This window comes from Calliphora vicina, chromosome 3, assembly GCF_958450345.1.
Source record: "Calliphora vicina chromosome 3, idCalVici1.1, whole genome shotgun sequence".
Classification (NCBI taxonomy): Eukaryota; Metazoa; Arthropoda; class Insecta; order Diptera; family Calliphoridae; genus Calliphora; species Calliphora vicina.
In genome coordinates, this window is record NC_088782.1 from 3,888,932 (window position 1) to 3,911,980 (window position 23,049).

A 23,049-nucleotide genomic window follows, 5' to 3' on the forward strand; every position below is an offset into this window, starting at 1 on the left:
AATGCCGACTACTGGGTCATGCCGACTATAGGAGCGTTTACCCTATAAAATTAAATGTTGTGAAGGTGTGGTAGATAAGGCCAAATTCTGGTACAAAGTTTTTAAACATAATTTTTCTTGATCAAAATACTTATTATTAATCGGTGAAGCCTACATTCAATGGGTAGATGGCAAATGAACTTTGAGAATCGACCATTTTCAAGAAACCGGAGTTTTTAATAAATTTTAAAAAACTTGAAATATAAACTATGTACATATGTATATGTTCTGCCTGGCAGAACATTTTGATATGATGACTGTTTTCAAAAATAATATCAAACGTAACTTTAATATCGATGAATAATTTTAGGAGATATATACCTATATGAGTTTAGTGGATTAGGGATGTAAATGCCCTTAAATTAGAAATAAAAATTAATACATACCTGTGTAAAACTAACTCTGCTATCTAAACTCCAAACTCTACAAATAATTTTTGATTTTACACAAAAGACATGAATATTTATCTTTAATGTTCACCAAAGTTGGCTACCGATTCGAATGGGTTAGAAAGTAATGGTAACGCTAATTTAGTTTTTATCGGTAACGGTATTTAAGCGGAAACGACACGTTGTTATTTTGGTACACTTAGTTTTTGAAATTCTCTTAGAATTTATTTTTATTATTAATAACACTTGTTAACTATTATTAAACACTTTTTATAAAAACAATTACAGACAATTTATTTTAAAATAAAATATTTTACACAAAATTTTAACCCGGCCACAATGAAACTAAAACTAAGCTGCCAGATAAATACAATTTTAAACAAAGTCAATTACAGGGTTCTATAACTCAATTATTCAAAGAATCGACTTTTTGCTGAAAGTCAAAATCGACTTTTTGGTCGGAAAAAAGTGAAACAATCGATTAAGTTCTCTCAAAAAGTTGGACTTTTAGATTTTTCAAAAAAAATCTTTAATTGCAACACTAAATATTCACACAATAATACTCCTTTCACATTAGGCAAATAATTGCGCAAGTCTTCTGCGCAATTTTTGTGTTTTGTGTCGCGTTAAGCTGAATACATTAAGAATACATGCTCTCGGAAATTCAAAAAGTCGAATTTTAAAAATTAAAAAAGTCGAGAAGTACTTTTTTTGTTTCAACTATAGAACCCTAATTCTTATTTGAAAATCGTCTAGTTTCTCCAAAATCGCTTAACAACTAAAACTCGTCGAATCAATGATAAAATCGCACAATTGTTAACACTGTTGAAAAGTAAACAAGACAAATCAAAATTGCGGTTGGGCAGAAGAACTTTTTAAACTGAAAAATAAATGAATGTAAGTGCTAAAATTATTAATTAAAACTGGTGAACTAAAGCCTTAATAAAAGTATAGTGTTATATTGTATGAATTGAAGAAATGTGTACATTTATACAATAAAATTCTGTGAAAACTTACTGTCGTCAGCTTAATTTCATCAGAGTCTGCTAAAACTCCAACGAATGGATGATAACAGTTTTGGCGGTAAGTGGCTTCAAAATAGTTTTAATAAACCTTAAGAAACATCCTCAATGCTTTTAAATAAAAGCTGCTGCCTCCCTCTTAATTACAAACCTCCAATCATGAGTAATATAAAATAAAGTGCACAGCCAAATCTCACGTTTTCTTAAACTGAACGTTATTTTTATACCCTTCAGCTTCGTGAGAAGGGTATATATAAGTTTGTCATTCCGTTTGTAATTTCTACATTTTTCATTTCCGACCCTATAAAGTATATATATTCTGGATCCTTATAGATAGCGGAGTCGATTAAGCCATGTCCGTCTGTCTGTCTGTCTGTCTGTCTGTCTGTCCGTCTGTCTGTCTGTCTGTTGAAATCAATTTTCTGAAGGCCCCAGATATCTCCGGGATCCAAATCTTCAACAATTCTGTCAGACATACTTTCGAGAATTTTGCTATTTAAAATCAGCAAAATCCGTCCATAAATAACGGAGATATGAGCAAAAATCCGAGACAACCTCTGAAAATTTCATCAAAAAACACAATGTATTGCATGCTTTGACAAAAAAACAACAAAACGTATGTTTGGATGTGCAAGTTTTGTGTATTTTGTTTTTTTTTGTGTTTTGTTTCTTTTGGCGTTGTTGTTGTTTTTTATACAACTAAACGGTTGTTTGGTTGTGTGTTGGTTTTTTTTTACAAAAAAGCAACAAAACGTAGGCTTGGATGTGCAGGCTTTGCGTATTTTGTTTTTTTTTGTGTTTTGTTTCTTTTGGCGTTGTTGTTGTTTTTTATACAATTAAACGTATGTTTGGATGTGTGTTGGTTTCATTGGCTTGCGTATTTTGTTTTTTCTTTTGGTGTTTTGTTTCGTTTGGCATTGTTGTTGTTTTTTGTGTTCTTGATAAATTTAGGATGCTGTACGCTGAAAGTGGGCAATGTACATACATATATACTAATTATAAAAAATAATAATGCATCCACAACAAAGGTGAAGGGTATATAAGATTCGGCATAGCCGAATATAGCACTCTTACTTGTTGGTTTGTATGTTTGGAATTTACCCCATTTACACATTAGGCGATTCATGGAATATGAGTTACTTTTTGAGGTTCTATAAATCAGTTGTTTGGATAATCGACATTCGATAACACCGAGTAGACTATAGAATCAACTATAAAACGCAGTCAAAAATTAATCCAGTTGGATTATAAATATATGAAGAATATATAAAAACATACATATATTTCAAAAGTGCTGGATAATTTTTATTTTATACTAATTTCCCGAACTTTTTCCCTTCCCGGGAGGAAATTAATAAATATTTTAGTACTAAATTAAACCAAAAACCAGAACATTTTTTTCAAGACTTTCTTAGACGTTTACCAGCATTTTAACAGAAGTATAAAATAACAATATTTGGTTAACCTGGGGAGTTATTGTTTAATTTGAATCGAAAGAAACTTTTCGAATTTACATGTGTAAAACATACAAATTTGAAAAATTTACTTTTTGAATCGAATTTCACAATATACCCAAGACCCAGTTTTTATAAAAAAGTTTCTTTACTTACCTTTTTGAAAATATTCTATTATTTTCGTACCAAAAATATCTCACGTTAATTAAAATATTCTATAAAAAAACTAACAAATAGGCAAACAGAGCATGTTTGTGAAAGGACATTAAAAATAATTCGGTTCCAAATCTGATTACGACAACAAGCATTTTCTTTTATCGAGCAACTTTATATAAAACTGAGACCATATTCGAATTTTTCGAATAACCCGAAATCGAGTTTCTAAAAAATACAAAACACTACAATACATAGGTACTTAAACAATTTATACACTATTGTTTATATTGATGATATTATACCCCATGTCACAGAATTCCATTCCGATCGAAATTGGAATTAATTCCGCATTTTGCTTCTTTAAAAAAGTAAAACGAAAATTTCTTTCGGAATGAAAGTTTATAAGTGTAATTGATATTAGTTTGTAATTATTTATTTTTTCCCATATTTTTAAATAATTTCTTTACCAAAAATATGGTTTTTGTTATAATATTCAAAATATTGCCCAATTAAATTTAGAAGTTCAGAATTATAAACTATTTTGGGAATTGACAAAATCAAACGGAACCTGAAGAAGCTGAAACAAAATCGATCATAATAAAATCTATGGAATTGAAACTATTCCGAATGAGATGTGTGACAGGTCTGACTTTTCTAGTTGAGTTTTTTGACTTGCAGAAAGAACACTGATTTACTGAGATTAAATTTATGCAATTTATTCAAAAAGTTATTTTTTTTATTTTCTTACAATTTAAAAGTAATATCGTTCTATCTACTTCCTTTAAGAATTCATTATTTATGTACTTAATTCCCTATTGAATCAATCAAGTTTTCATTAATTCAAATCCATTGCAAAATAGCTTTATAAAGTTTGAATGATTAAATGTTTCTTCAATTCAAATCTTTTGTTTAATAGATTCATTTGCAAATGCTAAAAACAAATTGAATGAAGAACAAATATGTATTTTAATTAGATTTGAATTAACATAAATTTAATCTTTCAAAGGTTGAATGAATTCCATTAATTGGTAAACAAAATGTTGTTGAACAAAAATATTTGTTAAACACATTTTTGGTAACAATAAAATTTTGTTAAAAAAATATTTTTTTTTTTGCTGAAAAAAAAATTTCGAGAACAACTTTTTTGAAAAAAATGTTGGTGAAAGAAGAAATCTGGATATCCATGTTTTTTTGTGTATTACCATTTATGTGTAGATTTTCTCGACTTTACATTGATATATCACTCATTTAATTAAGTTATTGGGGGTCTTCGGAAAGTTAATTTCAACAGTTAGACGGAAAGGTATACATGGTTATATTGCTACCTATAAAAATCCAAAAAGTATTAACTTTATGGGTTAGCAAATTAAAAATGTGGAAATTAGTGAATTGTATAATAAACAATTTTTCACAAATAAAATTTTAATATATCGAGGGCTAATAATTTAGTATAAATAGATCTGCAGAAAGATCTTTCTAACTATAAGCCCTCGATTAGAGTGTCCAAAAAACCGGCAAATTTAAAAAACCGGTTTCCTGTTTAACCGAAAAAGTGTGTTTTTGAAAAAACCGGTTTCGATTATTGTCTTTTAAAAATACCGGTTGATCGGTTTCGGTTTTTGTCTTCAAAAAAACCGGTTAACCGGTTTATATTAGATTTGTATTTAATGGAAATTTAGCATTTTTGAATTCTTTATGCAATTATTTTATATCTTTTAAGAAATGTTGTCAAATGCTAAAATTTTCTATAAAATAAATCAATATTTTTGAAAATGGTATCAAAGTTTTTCATAAATATATGTATTTGAATGAGCTTTAGAAAATATATTTCATTAAAACCGTCAAAAAACGATATATTTTATTTAATAAATATCAATATCATCATTTACCCAAAAAAGCTTTTTATAGCTCATGCAAACTCTTAGCTTGAGAATCACTGACTGGCTGGTGATCACCTTTAAGCTCGAATTTGTAATAAAAAAGCTTTTTCACTTTTGTTTTGATTATCGGCTCTCTGCCGGCAGCACATTGTTATTGTTTTCATTAATTGTTACTGTGTATGACAATCACGACGACTTTTTAGTCTTTGTAAAACCACCTTTGAAAACGAAACAAACAAACTTAACTTAACTCAACTCAACAGCTAGACAAAATGAGATATTTAAGAAAATTTCCTTTGTCCAAGACAAGAACATATTGTACAGAAAAGCAATTTGCTAAACCTTATCAAGATATACCAGGACCTAGAGGACCTTTAGGCTTAGGAAACATCTACAAATATCTGCCGGTGGTGGGACAATATTCATGGCAGGCATTGCATAAAGCCGGTGCCGATAAATACGAAAAATATGGCCCAATTGTTAAAGAAACCATGGTGCCGGGTGAGGACATAGTGTGGTTGTATGATCCAAAAGATGTGGCCACTTTGCTAAATGAAAAAGATTATCCCTTGAGGAGAAGTCATTTGGCTTTGGAAAAATATCGTAAAGATCGGCCTCATGTGTATAGATCAGCCGGCTTATTGCCAACGTAAGTGTTTCAGCTGTTTGGTTGGCTGTTTAGTTTAAAGTGGAATTGTGTGTTTTTTGTTTAGTAATGGCCCAGAATGGTGGCGTTTACGCTCGGAATTACAAAAAGAAATCAGTGTTCCCAAAAGTGTGCGTAGCTTTCTGCTAGAAGTAGATGAAGTTACAAAAGAATTCTTAGAATTTGTGCCAAAAAATCAAACTATTGATATTTTACCCAAATTGACGAGATTAAATTTAGAATGTAAGTATGTATTTATAAGTAAAATGTTGGTACAAAACAAATAAGTCTTTATTGTTATAAATTTAGTAACAAGCTTAATAACGTTTGGTGAACGTTTAAACTCTTTCTCTGAGTTGGAACAAATGTGTAACTCTAGATCCAGCAAACTCATGCAGTCAGCTGAAACTACCAATAGCAACATTTTACCCACAGATCAGGGTTTACGTTTGTGGCGTTACTTTGAAACTACGGCCTATGCAAAAGTACGCAAATCTCAGGAATATATGGAAAGTGTTGCGGTGGATTTAGTTTCTCAAAAGCTGGCTTTCTTCAAAGACACCTCAATGGATGCTACTGAAAATCCCAGCTCCCTAAGTAGAACTTGTTTGATAGAAGAATATTTAAAAAATCCCAATTTGGATTTGTGTGATGTGGTGGGTACAGCAGCCGATTTATTATTGGCTGGTATTGACACCACCTCCTATACGACAGCCTTTGCTTTATACCACATTGCAAGACATCCTTTGGCGCAACAAAGACTTTATGAGGAGTCTTTAAAGATAATGAAAGAGCCAGATGCTCCTATATTAAGCGATAGTCTTAATACGGGTATACCGTTTACCAGGGCGGTGTTAAAGGAAGTGTTTCGTTTGAATCCCATATCGGTAGGTGTGGGTCGTATTTTAACCAGAGACTTAATCTTGGGAGGTTATCATGTGCCTAAAGAGGTAAGTTAGAAAAAGATTTGAAATAGCAACATTTTTATGAATAATGTAAACATCTAGACTGTGGTGGTTACCCAAAATATGGTGGCTTGTCGTTTAGAGAGAAATTTTAAGAATGCTTTGGCTTTCCAGCCAGAGAGATGGTTGAATAAAGCCCGTAACTCTGTTAATCCTTATTTGGTTTTACCCTTTGGACATGGCATGCGTGCCTGTATAGCACGACGACTGGCTGAGCAAAATATTTTAGTGTTATTGTTAAGGGTAAGCAATCATATCTACTTTAATTTAAACATTTTAAAATGTATTTCTTTTTTAGTTTATACGCAACTATGAAATATCCTGGCAAGGTGAAGCTGATGATCTAGATGTTGTTACATTGTTGATTAACAAACCAAGTGAACCCGTCAGCATCAAATTGAAACAGCGGATGTAGCATTTGAATACAAACATATTTGAAATTCAAATTTCCAGCTTGAATTTAATTTGCATTTTAAAGTAAACTATTTGATTCTTTTTGTTTAAATGTTTTATTTTTCTTTATATGAATTTGTTGTTTTGTTTTGTATTATTGTTGGTTTACTAAATGTTACGGAATCTTAAATAATTGTTTGTAAAGTTATTTTTTTATTTCGGTTGTTAAATTTAAATTAAAATAAGCTATAAAAAATTATACAAAACTGAAAGAAATTCAAATTATTTTATAGAAGGCTTTTATCAAGTGTTTAATGTTTTATTATTTTTTTTTATAATTTTTTGTATATTTGATGTTTTTGTTTAGTTAAATAAATAATTGATTAATTGTATTTACATGTACGTACAAAATATAAAAGTAAATGTTTTAATTGAAATGTTTTTTTTTTTGTTTTTATTTGTTTTACAAAAAAATTTTCTAGAAGGCCTTTTTTGTGGTGAAATTCTATACTGAGTCCATACAAACATTTATTTCTGTATACATTTAAAGGATTTGTTATACTAAGATTTTATGATTTTCTTATTATTTTTTTTCTTTTGTTATAAATTTGTTTCATGTTTATTTTGCATAAAAACTAAAATTTTATTGTTTCATATTTCTGCATTGGGATGAAACGAAAAATGTCGGTAAAAAAAATAATTTTTGAACATTTACTCTTCTGAATTCGATTCATGTTTGGCATACATATTTTCCAATGCTTAGAAAATTTAAAGTTCTCCAGAATTTTTAAATTCGCTTTAGGTTGGTTTTTATATAGGTTCAAAGTTTAAGGCCCCTTTCACACTAGGCAATTTAGTTGCGCAAGTTTCCTGTGTTTGTAGATGCCAGAGGTAATGTCGGGTTAAGGAGAAGATAATTTTGCATGCTGTTTTGATGTTGGGCAACTAAATTGCCTAGTGTGAAAGGGGTCTAACTTTAGAAAACTGTTAATAATTTTAGATCTCATATTAAAGCTAATGAATGGTAGATTTTAAAGTATTTTTTCTAGAAATCCGTTTCTCATTAAAACAGAATATAACTTAAAAAGAAACATGACCGGAAAATAATTTTCAATTTTTTTATGAAAATCACTCAGTTTCCAAATAATTTTTGATACAAAAAATAGAAAATTGTTTTCCGTTGATGTTTCTGAATCAGCTAGAAAGTATTTTATTCTAATTTCTCAAAAAAAAAAAAAAAATTTATTGAAAAGAGAATAATTATTATGATTAGGTTCCATTGAAGAAGGATATCTCGAAATTCATATTCTCAACATTTTAATAATCACCCCTATCGACAATAACGTGAAATTTTGTTCCCATGAAATATCCATTTCCATCGAAGGGAATTCCCATGAATTTTTCATTCACAATAGTTCACAAAATTCCATCTAAAAATTTCACAACATGGGGAATTTGTTCACGTGAACGAAGTTGATGAACGAGAAATGGAAAAAGGCCAGTGAATCCCTTATAGAGAGTAATTGTCACTAATGTCTGTTCACTTGGCTGACTTCACTTCATACATTTTGGGTCATTTAATACGTAAGTGATCTTTCTAGAGCAGAGAGAAGACAATTGTTTACTTTATACATCCCATGTAATCTTTCGTGAAGACAATTGGCACTTAAATGTCTCTAAGTAATCTAAAGTGTAATCACTTTTAAAATAACTAGTTATGGAGCTGATCAAGTAACAGGTTAGGTAGCTAGTAGGGTGACTGATTCTATGTAACAATGTGTTGACTACTTTGTACCAGCTATCGCACAGTCTGATTCTAAATCGAAAGGGTCAAGCGGGGGGTCAGCTTATGTCATTCATGTGTTCAAATAACTAGTCACGTAGCTAGTTATTTAACTAGTTGTCACCCTAAATGAAATCATTTTTGGGACTAGAACTGCAGATGAAAAATTATTTTTCGATTATGAGAAAACCAGAGAAAAATAGCTTTTAATTTTAATTTAAAAATTCGCTTGAGTGAAATGACAGATAAGCCGAAGGATGTTTCCATTTTAATAGAAAATATAAGCAAAAATGTAGTCATTCAAAATATTACGATATTTGAGGCTATCAGCGCAAAAGTGATGTAAATAAAAACTATTTACTTATAGGGAGGGGTAACTTACACCACTTTTGCTCTATTACTTTGTTATATTATGCTCTGTGCAAAAACGATTTTTCCATCTGCTTTTGAATATCAAAAGGTGGCTGGCTTACTCCACTTTATATAGTTTGTAATGTAAGGAATGTATGTAACAACAGAACAGCAACCAACATTGTGGGTTACACCACTTTTGTACTGATGGCCTCATTTTTAAGTAACATTTGATGATATCAATTTATCTTTATCTTTAAGGATATGTATTTTAAAATAGCATTGCTTAAAGGATATTGTTTTATATTTATTATCCTTTTTCCTTCGGAAAAGTATTTTTTGTTGATTTACTCAGAAAATTTAAGACTAATGGAGTTTTTATTTCTGGCATAAATGATGCGTTTATTCTGCATTTTGCGCTTCTTTGTGTTCTTTTCTGAAAAATATGTAGTTCTTGTGTTCCTTTCAAATAAAGTTGCCCTAAAACCCCGAAAATATGCTACATGCTTCACCCTCAATTTTATCAAAAGGTTAGAAAGTCACCAAACAGCTTCTCTTGTTATTGTTATTGTTTTTGGATTTTGTCTTTGTTAATGATAACATAGTTTTAGAATATTTAAAAGCAGCATAAAAGAAAATTTTTGTTCTATTGTGATCGTTAAAAACCATTTAATAAATGGTACAAAATATGTTGGCAACATTTTGTCAGAAAAGAAAATCGGAAAACTACCTGTAAAGATATGATTCTCATGGATCCTACTCTGAATTTTAATCTGTTGTTAACCATAGTATTGGCTTATAATTGAGGCGAATTTTTAGAAAATGGAAGAATTGTTACGAAATTGTACTTGAATTCAAATATAAAGATTTTAAGGGCTGATTTAAAAGTAGCATAATGTTTTCAAATAACAGTGCTGTAATGGCAAACTGTAACATATCTGTGGGCATTATTAAATAAAAGCTTTCAGTTGACCATTGATCGTAAGTTGGTAACGCTGTTTGAATTCGAATATTCAGTTAAAGAACATTGTAGAAAGTACACCACAGATGGCGTATGATCTAGAATATTCGAACTTTGACAGTTAAAGAACAATCTAGAGTGCAGATGGCAGTGTTATAAATAGTGGCAGAGGTTGCAGTCGTGAGTGAGTTTATCAGAGACGCTATTTGAATAAACATCAACTGAGTGCCTTAAAGTGTGCTGTATTTATCAAGTGAATTCGTATACATTATAAAGTGTCTGTATTTCTGAGAATTTATAAACGTGTATAAAAAAAAACATTGAGTGACTATTTAATTCTGTTGTTGTACATTTTAAATAAATAAAGAGTTGTTACAATTTTCAAACTACTAAGTCCCGGTCCACACTGTGAAACATTTGCTGCAAAACATTTGAGTTTGTTGATGAAAGGGGAAAGAGGAATGAAAAAGGGAACTTTGTTTCATGTACATGAAGTTTTTGTTGAGTATGTCATCCACATTTATTCGTTCGTATTCGTACTGTACAGAAATGTCAAAAACTGAAAAGCAAAAACTTCACTGTGTGGACACGAATGCAGTTTCAAAAGAGAATTTAAAAATGTTTTGCAGCAAATGTTTCACAGTGTGGACCGGGACTAAACGGCTTTTATTTGCAATCAAAATATTTAAAGGAAATAAACCAGCGTTTTGAAATGGTTAAAACGTAACAATATGATTTTTGAGATATCCTTTGTTCTAGGACATTTGTTTTGGTTTCAACATCCTATTTTCAAAATATTTTTAGAAAAATATATTGAAACTAGGGTACTTTACCATTACTATGGCAGAATATTGTAAAAATTGGATTGGATATACAATTAAAATTGAACTTTGAACTTCGATAAAAGAGAAATTAAGGCGAATGAATGACCATGGTAAAGTACCAGGTTTTAACAAATTTTGTACGGGTAAGGTCCGAAACCTTGTCGAACAATTGTTTCCTCTCTATTCTTCGGAGCAAAAATTCAACAAGAATGAAACGAAAATGTTCATGATAAAAAAAATGCTGTGAGTGTAAGATGACAGATTGAGTTACGAGTTTATACTGGATGAATTGGAATCTTAAAAGTACAATTAGAATTGAGGAAAGTTTTCAAATTTCGAGAATTAATATTTTCTTTTTAATCCATTAATTAAATTAAATATTTTTTTTAAGCGGGGAAATTTGAAAATGTGGAATCTTAAAATTTTAAATTTTCGAAATTGATTTCTTAGTTTTCTTGTTTCTTTTCTCTATTTCAATTAGAAAATATCATTCTTTATTCCACATTTTAAAGTTGAAAATGTTATTTTGAAATTGTTCTAATTTAAATCATTGTTTTTCAATTAAAAAAATTCAAATTGTATCTTTAGTTTCAGCAGAAATATGAAATGTTTACCTACAATTAACATGGATGCTATTCTTATGTTTTTTTGTTTGTTTTGTTTTTATTAAATCTAATGAAGACGTTTCTAAACACTTAGTTTTACTATGAAATAGTTTAGTTTAGCAATTCAATCATTCATGCCATTTGATCAAGTCAGTAATAATAATGTTAATATGTAAAAGAAATGCCAACATTAACATGCTATACAAAATTTTCAAATAATTTCATTAAAAATTATTTTGAAAACTAAAGATATGTAAGCCTTAATTAAATACATGATTAATTGAAAATGCTTTGACTTGATCTATTTTTCCCCTGGGCTCATTCTATGCAATTGAGTTACTTCTAATGTAATGTATTGTAATTTAATGATTATGTTTACTAAGCTAAATGTTACTTTACTACAAAAATACATATTATTACATACATAAATACATTTAACACATTTCTTTTAATTTTTGTTTTTGTTTTAGCTATAAAAAAATATATATATAAAACAAAATTCAATAAAGAAATAAATGACAAAGTTCTTTCTTTACAAAATATTTAGATTAAATTTAAATTAATCTCGCCGCTATACATATATGTAATTATAAGAAACTTTAACTTTGGTCGTTTGTTTTTGCTTTGCTTTGTTTGCTTTGTTTTCTTCTAGTACATACGTTATATTATTTAGTATGTTAGTACGTTATCTATGTAAAAATCTAAGAATATGTAAGTGTGATCTGTGTGATTTTTTGTCCTGTAATATTTATAATTATTATACATTATACAATAAATATGCATGTAAGTTAATGATGAGTATGATTATGATTTCTAATTAATTCATTGAGTATCAAAAGTTCTGCTCCTATAATTCCAAGAGCAGAACCTCTTCATGCTAGAGGACATTCAAGAGCGAAGAGTCCATCATGCGATCATCGTAGAGACTCAAAGTTTTCGAAGCTCTTATTTTACGTACCGAGGGCGGAACATCTCCCGGTGTCTTTACCCGTTGACTGGGATCTCGTAGTCTTTCATTGCTGCCGCGAGCATTGAATACTTCACGGAATACCTCCAAGCTGCGTTGTCTTCTAAACTGTGGCTCCGAATTCGAGTGATTTCTCATTATGACTGCATTATTTATGGCTGAAATATTTTTAAGTTCCGCCTCACTTAAATGGCCATTTGTGGTGTCAATGGACAGGTTGGTGGATCTGGATCGTGTTACCAGGTGTGAGGGAGTGGACTTTCGTTTGTCCAGACTTTTTAATCTATATTCCACAATGCCATCCACCTCATCCACATCGTCATTGGTGGTGTCTTCCACCTCGAACACTTCTTGGCCGTTATGCAGCTCTTCTTCTTCAATCGTTGTTATTGGATTCGATTGCAAACTGTTGGGTGGTGTTACCTTGAAACCATTTGTCTGTGCCACCGGACTCAAATCCAAATTATTGGGCCGTTTATTTTGTACATAACCATTAGCATGATCTGCCACAATGTCGGTAGATGTAGCACTTGTTGGTTTATCACAATTGGTTTTCTCCTTGTCTATGAAACTGATAATGACTGGTTTGTTGCTTAGATTTTTCTCTACAAGATTTGACTTTTCATCGCCTCCATTTAAATGACGAAATATATCGAAATTCTCTAGACCATCGTTTTTGCGAAAGAGTCGTTTTTGTATGAGTGCTCTAACACCATGCCAGCCTTTGAGTTTGCGATCGGTATTTTGTTGTTTCGGAAAGCCTTGGCCCATGTGAGAAGATTCCTCTTGTTCCAGCGAGGGGAACTTCTTTGAGCTGCCGCCAGAGATTAATTCCTCCACAGAAACATCATCATCCAAGCAGGAAAAACCATTATCCTCTCCGGATTGTGGCTGAAAACTATGTTTCTTGCTGCTCTGTATAAGCTTTTGCGGATATGGGGCCACTTTGGGCGCCAGATTTCTTTCCTGGCAAGGATTTCTACCCTGATAGGGTTGCAATTGCTGCTGGGGCTGTATTAAAAGATTCTTTTCGGTTGTCGAAGATGTGGAGGCATGCTCATTGTTGTCCTTTAAGTAAGGAAATAATTTCATATTTGGTGGTGGATTAAATACGGTATTAGTATCGTTAGTTATGGTTTCAATGTTGTTGGGTGAACGAGGCTTGTGCTCATAGATTGATTCGGTTTCCGAGTGTGTAGTGCCCAGATTATTTGTATTCAGTAGAGGTGTTGTAGCTGTCAAATGGGCATTTAAACGAGCACCTATAGTAGCGGCTTCATGCATCCTCTCCTCGGCACACAACGAAGTTAAACGTGCCTCAGCATCATGATCCCAACAATCTTCACAAGTGTCTCTTATTAGCTTTGCGGCCGGGCCACCTCCCCAGCCAGTGGGGAATAGTGGACGTGCCTTACGCCTTACCACCAATGATTGCATTTGATCGAAGGAGGGATGGGAACCTACTTCCAATTCGTAGGGAGCTTTATAGGGTGGCGTCACTTGTCCTTGCGGATAGAAATCTGAACAACGAGTAGCCACTTCCCACAACACCAAACCCAATGAGTAAACATCCATTTGTTTAAGCGAAGTCTCACAATCTCTCAAGTTTACCGCACCCTCCAATAGCTCTGGAGCCATATAACGTAGAGTGCCCACTTCATTTATGGATTTCGTTTCAGCTTCTGCTACTTCACCCTTGTATTCATAGCGAGGACCAAATACTTTTAAAGCAAAACCAAAATCAGCAATGCAGCAGGTACGATCGGCCTTCACTAAAATATTACGAGTATTCAGGTCCCTGTGAGCAATGCAGGGTTTATGTTCTTCTCCTCTTCTTAATTCCGTGTGTAGATGGGACAGACCTCGTGTTATGGTTTTCACAATGCCACAGAAGTTTTCAAAATTCACCGTGTTCGCTATTAACCAGTCCTGTAAGCAGCCCAATGGCGCCAAAGACAAAACCAAATGATATTCTAACTTGCCCTCCATAGTATGGCGTTCGTCATAGCCTAGAAATGAAAATTAATATTAATTTATACTTATTTATTACTTAACAGTTTACCGAAATATGACAACAAGGCGGGACAATCCATTAATGGCAGCGAGTAGATATTTCTTTCATTAATAAAATACTGCTGATGGGCCTCGGGAAATATTTTAACTGCCACCTCTTGATCGTGCAATAAACCTTTCATAACGGTGCCATATTTTCCACTGTCCAGCATACAAATCAAATTCAAATTATCCACATTACGCAAATTGGAACTATAACCGGGTCCCGAAGGTGCCAAGGGAGCTTCCTCCGGCTCCGGCTTTTCCCGTATGCTGCGGAAATATATGAATGTTGACATGAGCGTTATAAAGAGACAAACAATTAAGACAGCAAACCACAGGTTTGTGGTAGACCAATTTAATTTATCTTTAGGCTTTAATAAATTCGAAGCTTCAGCAAAATTTGTCTTGGACAACTGCAAGAAATAAAATTTAAAAAATGGTTTATTTTTTATATAAAATTTTAGTAATTTACCTCTAAAAATGAGGGTTCCACTACGGAAACATTATTATTGCAAGAATTACCCGAACAGCAACAATAATACATGGAACTGTTACGCGAGGTAGACGTTGGCGAAGAACTAACACATTCCGAGTGATTACAGGTGGCATTACCTTCAGTGCTTTCTTTCCAACAACCTTAAAATATTAAAAAATTTATTAAAATAATTAATAATGTGTAAATATAATTTAAAAAATAAAAAAAAGTTGTTCGCCCGAGCAGGGACTTGAACCCTGGACCCTTGGATTAAAAGTCCAATGCTCTACCGACTGAGCTACCCGGGCAGTTGTGTGTTGCAAGACGTTTAACTATTTTCTCATTTTATTAAGAGAATTAACCACAAAAGAGAGGGAGAATAATTAAGAGATCTTGTTCTTATCAATAGAGTTGCCTACATAACATATTTTTGCAAGTTTAGGGGTTATTATTCCCAACACAAAAAATAAATACCAGTCAATTTATCATGTTTTTTATACACTTCACCATGAGTGGCAATGTCAATGTTTGTCATTCCGTTTGTAATTTCTATATTTTTCATTTGCGACCCTACAAAGTATATATATTCTGGATCGTTATAGATAACGAAGTCGATATAGCCATGTCAGTCTATCCTCTCCGGATCCCCCAAATAACTTACATACATGATTCATACATCAATATATCGGGAATTCTTCCGACTCGATTGCTATTTAAAATCGGCCCACAAATGGCTGAGATATAAGGACAGAACCGGGACAACTTCGATTTTTGGCCTATTTTTATCTATAACTGGATTACTAAGTCATTAATATAGACAATATGGGTATCTAATGATATATATTTCAAAGACCTTTGCAACTACGTATATAAAACTAAAGTAAGTTGGACCTACAATGGGTCAAAATCGAAAAACATATTTTTTAACCCGAATTTTTTTTTCACAAAAAGTTTTTTTTCCCTAAATATTAAAAAAAATTAAAAAAAAAAAAAAAATTTTAAATTACAAAAAAAAATATTTTTTTTTTAAAATTTAAAAAAACAATTCGAAAATTTTTTTCTTCAAAAAATTAAAAAAAAAATTTGTTTACCTAAAAATATTTTAAATTTTTATTTTGAATTTATCGTACTTCTATGTTGTTGTTGTATTGAATTGAACTCGGGTCATTCCGGTACGTAGAACCGGCTGTCGTGGGAATGTTTAGCTTCTATCGTAGGTCATTATATAGTTTAGGTTTAGCTTCAATCGAATGGTTTATATAGTTTAAGTTTAGCTTCTATCGTAGGTCTTTACTTGGTTTAAGTTCAGCTTCTATCGTAGGTCTTTATATAGTTTAAGTTTAGCTTCTATCGTAGGTATTTATATAGGTTAAGTTCAGATTCTATCGTAACTCTTTATAAAGTTAAAGTTTAGCTTCTATCGTAGGTCTTTATATAGTTTAAGTTTAGCTTTTATCGAAGGTCTTATGGTTTAAGTTTAGCTTAAACCTGTTTAGTTTAAGTTTAGCTTGAGACGTAGGTATTTATATAGTTAAAGTTTAGCTTCTATAGTAGGTCATTATATAGTTTAAAGTTTAGTTTATGCCTTCTTTAACGTCTGTACCAAATAGTCTTATTTATCGTATGCCGCAGAATCAGTATCGACTAGTACAGACATTTTAGGTAAAAAATGTGTTCGATTCGACTAATTTTCTATAGCAATTTCAACAGACGGAATGGAATGATAGTTAAATTGGTTTCTCTATGTTTTCTTACCTTGTTTCACAATCTGTGTTCCATTGGGCGTATTGCTCCACAGAGAAAAACAAAATGTATAATCAGCTGGACACACTCGATAAGTGGGTGTAGTTGCTTGTTGTTGAGTTTCCAATTTTGTAGTGACTGTATTCTGTAATTCTTTGGCCGTCAAGCCAGATGAATCGAATTGTGGTGGATCATACTCATCGGTGTCATCATCTTCTTCCAAGAGTATGCGATCGTCTTCTTTAAAGCTCATGCAACCAAAAGGTGGCGGTGCTGCAATAAAATGTTGAAATTCATTACATGAAATATAGACTTGAATAACACAAACTTACCACTCTTTGCTAGAGTTAACAAAACTATAAGGTATAGCAAAATAATTTGAATTTGCTTTGTCATTGTTTACAATTGTCTTCTCCCCTGGGTAGCTGATTTTCCAACACTTTTAAATGGTTTGTTAGCCAAAAAAGTTTCTGTTCCTTTTCCTTTCAATGATATGTGTTTTTTGTTAGTTTCCAAAATGTTTTATACTAAATGCCATTTTTAGGGACTTACAGGCATACGTACATATCTGTAAATAATTAGAGTTCCATTGTTATTATTTATTATTGCATATTTGTTTATAAAATATAATACATATCGATATTAAATATTTGCATTATTAAAAAGATGGGTGCAACCAGTTTGAAATTGTGTAAAGCTTTTACCACGTTACTTGTTGTGCTTGTGTCTGTCTGTCTGGTTTGTTATTAAATATTTTTTTGTATTTTGTTGTATATAGTATTTTTCTTTATTTATTTATTTGGTTTGGTTTTTTAGAGTTTTGCCTTAGACATTCTATTAGTAATTGTGTCTTACAGATAAGGCATGTCTTGTTTTCAATCGTGATAAGCATTCTTATTAATACTTTTTATTTTCCATACTTTTTCCAATAGTTTTCAATTGTACACATTTTATTTATACGTTTTCTGTTTAAATAAATTGCAAACATTAACGATCGCTTTGATGTATCGATGAGATCGATGATTGAAATGAGCTAAATGTTCTCATTTCATTGGTTTCTCTTATGATTGGAGAACGAGTGGATATTATTATTGAGTTCACGCTCTCTTAATTTCATTTTCGTGGTGTTGCCAATACTTAGCTAGAAAAAACCTTCAAATTTTATTAAACGGAAATCGTTTCGTTCGTTTTAAAATGTTAATGGAAATTGTTAGAATCGTTTTTTATTATTTTGTAGAGTAAGATATGTATGTATGTTGTTTTTATAAATCAAATTTGAAACATACAATGAGTGACAATACAATGGACATTTTTTTGGAAAACTATTGGGTGTATGACTTTAAAATGCGGAATTTTTTAAAATTTTTGTACAATATATGTAAATTTATTCAAAGTATTGGCCATTGTTAGCTATGACCTTTTCCTATCTTTCTGACAACATAAGGATTTCGAGCCAAAAGAACTGCTCATCTTTTGAGGACAAGAACGAATCAAGCCAATTTCGGGTACTCTATTGTGAAGTGAAGCGTATCCCAGACCAGAGCGAGTGTTCTGTATCGATCGAAACAAATAGTATGCAGACGGGGCAAGGTCTGGGTGAGAGGCAAAACTTACCAACCACTTCATTCTAAAGTTTTAATAAGTATTACAACATATTGCCGAGCGTTGTAATGATGGAATATTACGGTTTCATGTCTGACCGGATATTCTGGGCGTTTTTCGGCAAATGCTGGCTTCAAACGAATCAGTTGCGTTCGTACAGATTCCCTGTGATGGTCTGGCCATATTTCAGTAGTTCATAATAGACAGGACCCTTTTGCTCCCACCAAATACAAAGCATTACCTTAGCTCAATGGATATTTAGCTTTGGTGTCCATACCGCTAGTTGTTCGTGCTTCACATACGATCTCTTACGCTTCGGGTTATCGTAATAGATCTATTTTTCATCGCAAGTAATGATTCGGTGCAAAAATGATTTTCTTTTATAGCGTTCTAGCAGCATTTCAGACATGCAAGGTCAAGGTCTCTCGGCTTCAATTCGTATGGTACTCAATTATTCTGCTTTCAGGTGAATCCTGCTGCTCGCAAATTTTTGAAATTGCTGATTGGGTAGATCCCAATGATATTGCAAGCTCTTGTTGAGTTTTACAACGATCTTCATGGAGTAATGCTTCCAATTCTTGGTCTTTCAACTTTTTTGGCTGGCCTAGGCGATCTTTGTCTTCTAAACCGCACAAACCATCTCTCGCACATTGGAACCGATGAAACGCATTCACTATAAGCTTTGGTGAGCAATCGGTGTGCTTCAGCGGCATTGTTTTTCAAATTAAAGAAGCAAAGCAAAACTTCCCGCATATAATTCGAAATTTTTGAAAAAAAAAACTTTTTAGTTTACACTATAATGTTTAATAACAAAGTGAGAATAAGTGACAGATATTTTAATTTTTTAACGTAGTCTCATGCAAAGAAATTCCAGAAAACCAGAATCAGTGAAATTTTTGTCTGTTTTAAACAAATATTTGTTTGAAATTCTGTGTAAATTCAAACAACATTTTTATTCAATATCATATTTTTTTAATTGAAAAAATATTGTTTTTTTTTAATTAAATTTTTGCAAAATTTTGTGTTTGAATTTACAAATTTTGTGATAGGTCCTAATTCAAACAATATTTTGTCTGATTGGGTGAATTTCTTGATTGAATCAGAATGATTGAGTCAGCACTTTCTCCAACAATTCCCCAATTTTGTTTATCCATTAAACAAAATAAGATTTGATTTCGAGGTCATCAAAATAGGTTTTTATTATGAGATGATTTCGTTGGAGTCAAATCTCTTTTCGCCGAGACATTTCTCCAGGTTTGGAAACAAGAAATAGTCACTCAGGGCTAAAGGCGTAGAAAAGGGCGGATGAGGGAGCATTTCGTAGTATAATTCAAGAAATTTTGCAATGGAAACTGCACATGTGCACCCGATTGTGAACAAACGCTGCTGTCATCTTATGGAAAGCTTTCTCATACCCAAATGATCATTCAAAATTTAAACCACTGAGACATGTGAGAAGCCTATGGCTTCTCACGTGATTTTTTTTTAATTGTTTCGGGTGTAGAGACCTCAACTGGGCATCCAGAACATTCGGCATCATCCGTGCTTGTACGGCCACAACGAGGACGTGTCAATAATTCTCCAATTTTTTTTATCCATTCCAAAAAATAAAATTTGTTCAGTTGATGGTATAGGTATTCGTTTGGGTGATGATTTCATCGTTGGAGTCAAATCTCTTTCCGCCTAGTCATTTCCCCAAGTTTGGAAAATCCGGAGAATAGGGCAGATGAGGGAGCAATTCATGGATTTTTGCACATGTGTGCACCCTTGCATTGTCTTTATTCAAATGCTGTCGTTTTTTTCAAATCCTCATTAAATCAACCCAATAATATTCGCCCCCTTAACCTTCTTTGGAGCCAATTGACCCCACTATTTTGACTGCTATTTGGTCTCCGGTGTATTGTGGCTGATCCACGTTTCATTCACGTTTACGAAACTGCGCAATGAATATGAATTGCGAATGAACTCCTAGGAAGTTGTCACACGATATTTCAGATATTTGGACAAAAGAAGCAACGCATAAAATCTGTGCAATTTTGGCCCCTGAGGGTTAAGTAATAATTTGGGCGGAAATGATGGTTTTTTTGCAAACTATTCGTATTGGCATTAATGTCTTGTTTGTTATGGTTGATCAATCATTAATTAATTCTTAAACCTTTTGAAATATTATAAATTTTAATTAAATGTCGCTGTTTGTTCTAAGGAAATTTTTAAAAATTGATTCCTGTAATGGAGTCGGCCTTGACCGATTGATTACATACGAACATACATACATACGAATCATCATACAATTAAATTTATTTTAATTCTTATAAAATTATGCGTGTTTTTGTTTGTTTTTTTTGTGCTCTCAAAAGAGATTTATTTTAGTTTAACAAAAATGTAGTGATTATTCTCTTATTTTGTTGTAACTCTTTCTCATTCTCAATAATCTGTGTATATAACTCGCGCGTATCTATGGCGCCACATAATTGCATACTTTTTTATTTTGTTTGTATCTTTTTGCAGTCTCATGTATATTTTTTTGTTGTATTTTAAATATTTTGTGTGTGTGTTTGTTGTCTTTCAGACTTATTATATTTTGATATTGTTGGTTGTTTGTGCAAATATCTCGTTTACAACAAGGGAGATACTTTTTTTTTGTTTTTTTTTTAATTTTCTCCTCCATCTTTGCTTTCGTGCATGGAAGGTATCAAATGCATTTTGTGGCTTTTTGTTTTAAACAAGAAACAACTGAAGAAAGAAAAATAAACTTCTTAAAAAAGCACCTGAAATTATTTAACAGCGAACGCACTTGTTTCTTCCTTGTACGAGTTTTTTTTCAAATTTTTTCTTCTTTTTTTTTGACAAGTTAAATAAATGTTTTCATGTTAATGACTCTTTAAGGCTCGAGGGATGTTTTTGTTTTTCCACGACTACTATTCTTGGCTGTCACAGTGGGTGGTGGGTTTTTGTTGCTGTGTGTTTTTGCAATTTATTTTCTCCCATGCCCCCAAGTACAAGCAGCAGAGTGTGGCAAAGACATTGATTTTTCACCAAATTTAAGTTAAATTTTTTAATTTTGTTTTATTTTTACTTAAAAATTCAGGTTTATTTTTACTATAATTTAATTTTCTTTGGTTATTATTAAACAATTTTAATTAAATTTAATTGGAAATAGCTATGTATTGATTTTCTTAATAGAAACTTTTCCTTGTTTTTATGTAGGTACATTTTATTATTATGGGTACATTTTTATGCACATTAATTTGTATTGATTTCTTTTTTATTACGACTAAAGTTTTGCTTTAGATTTAAATTGTTGTAGAGGTGCTTTTAATTGAGTTTTACCTTTAATTTACAAACAATATTTTTGTTTTATACATTTTATAACTTTCAAAACTTTTGCACTTTTAACATACGAGTACCAATACTTTAAGAAAATAACCAAAAAAGATGAACAAATTTGAATTGAAATAAAACAAATTGAATGGTCGTATCGTCGTGTATTGTTTGCTTTAGTTAGGTTTGTATAAAAGTATAATATTATATATTTATTTTCTTCTAATAGCCGACCGGCGCCAGTTTCTCTGCTTTGAATCGTATGTAAACGTATTTGCGTTGAGCACCGCTCCGCTTTCATTTAAAGCTAAATTGATTCTGTGCAATGTATCTGGTTTTAACAGATACAAAACTATTGCTTGCCGTTCGCTGTTAACTGTAAAGTTGTTTTGCAGTGCTGCCACTTCATATATGTACCTAACTACAGCGCGCTTTTTTCTCTTGAGAATAATTGTTTAAAAAGATTTTCATTCGCCGGCAAAATAAATAATGTTTTATGTATTTATCTTTATAGTTAATTTATAAATTGTAAGTAATAAAACTTTCAAGTATTTTCTTATCAATAAACACGTCTTATAAATATTTATCTCTAGCACTACTATTTTAAAAGTGACATTCTGTGCAAAATGTGGCAGTGCTGTTAATATATTTTTGTCATGTTAAAGAGAGCAATTTTCTTTACTCATTTCAAAACTCTCTTAAAAAGCTTACAGAGAAGAGAATTTTTATACCCAATTGGAATAAAATTTAGCGACAAATGCTAATTTTAAAGATAAATTATTGATATTTTTTAGCATTTAATTTTTGTTTTTTTTGATTTTTAAAAATTCGGGATTTAAAATAGATGGCGTATCTTTTGAACGCGGTTTTTGTTTTTAATAAATTATATGTAATTTTGAGGGGTACATATCTGTCAATTATTCTCAATTAGTTATTAAACATTATAGTGGAAACAACAAAGTTTTTTTTTAATTCGAAAATGTCGAATATTGTGTTTTGCTATACTTCTTTAATTTGAAAAAAAGGCCGCTGAAGCACACCGATTGCTTACCAAACCTTATGGTGAATGTTTGTTCGGTTTAGAAGTGCTGATTTTGACACGGAAGACAAATATCAACCAGGAAAACAAAAAAAGTTTGAAGACCAAGCATTGGAGGCTTTACTCCATGAAGATTGTTGTCAAACTCAACAAGAGCTTGCAAAATCATTGGGAGCTACTCAATCAGCAATTTCAAAACGTTTGCAAGCAGCAGGATTCATCCACAAGCGGGGAAATTGGGTACCATACGAATTGAACTTGAGATACCTTGAAAGTCGATTTATGAAATGCTGTTCTGTATTTGGTGCGACAACAGGGAACCGGTACCGAATGCAAGTGATTCGTTTGAAGCGAGCACTGTCGAAAAACTCCTAGAAAT

The 23,049-nt window shown here is 31.8% G+C and overlaps 2 protein-coding genes and 1 non-coding gene across 3 annotated transcripts; 1 reads left to right on the forward strand and 2 right to left on the reverse strand.

Annotated features, from left to right (window-relative positions):
* The first annotated feature begins 5,160 nt into the window (after positions 1-5,160).
* LOC135953296 (cytochrome P450 302a1, mitochondrial) lies at positions 5,161-7,385 on the forward strand. Its single transcript, XM_065503115.1, has 5 exons — positions 5,161-5,589; positions 5,654-5,829; positions 5,896-6,536; positions 6,594-6,794; positions 6,850-7,385. Exons 1-5 carry the CDS (start codon positions 5,213-5,215, stop codon positions 6,964-6,966), a joined length of 1,512 nt encoding a protein of 503 aa, XP_065359187.1. The 5' UTR covers positions 5,161-5,212; the 3' UTR covers positions 6,967-7,385.
* Positions 7,227-21,932, reverse strand: wit (wishful thinking). Its single transcript, XM_065503114.1, has 6 exons — positions 21,641-21,932; positions 17,041-17,276; positions 16,721-16,981; positions 14,963-15,126; positions 14,498-14,903; positions 7,227-14,444 (listed from the first exon to the last, which is right to left on the reverse strand). Exons 2-6 carry the CDS (start codon positions 17,102-17,104, stop codon positions 12,346-12,348), a joined length of 2,994 nt encoding a protein of 997 aa, XP_065359186.1. The 5' UTR covers positions 17,105-17,276; positions 21,641-21,932; the 3' UTR covers positions 7,227-12,345.
* Positions 15,201-15,273, reverse strand: TRNAK-UUU (transfer RNA lysine (anticodon UUU)). The gene has a single exon. It is a non-coding gene; the product is annotated as a tRNA-Lys (tRNA).
* Positions 21,933-23,049: the final 1,117 nt, after the last annotated feature.

Coding starts and splice junctions, on each gene's coding strand:
- LOC135953296 (XM_065503115.1), top strand. CDS start 5,213: ATGAGATATTTAAGAAAATTTCCTTTGTCCAAGACAAGAACATATTGT. Junction 5,590..5,653: donor TCAGCCGGCTTATTGCCAAC/GTAAGTGTTTCA, acceptor TTTTTTGTTTAG/TAATGGCCCAGAATGGTGGC. Junction 5,830..5,895: donor GACGAGATTAAATTTAGAAT/GTAAGTATGTAT, acceptor TTATAAATTTAG/TAACAAGCTTAATAACGTTT.
- wit (XM_065503114.1), bottom strand. CDS start 17,104: ATGACAAAGCAAATTCAAATTATTTTGCTATACCTTATAGTTTTGTTA. Junction 14,904..14,962: donor TGGAACCCTCATTTTTAGAG/GTAAATTACTAA, acceptor TATTTCTTGCAG/TTGTCCAAGACAAATTTTGC. Junction 14,445..14,497: donor CGCCTTGTTGTCATATTTCG/GTAAACTGTTAA, acceptor TTTCATTTCTAG/GCTATGACGAACGCCATACT.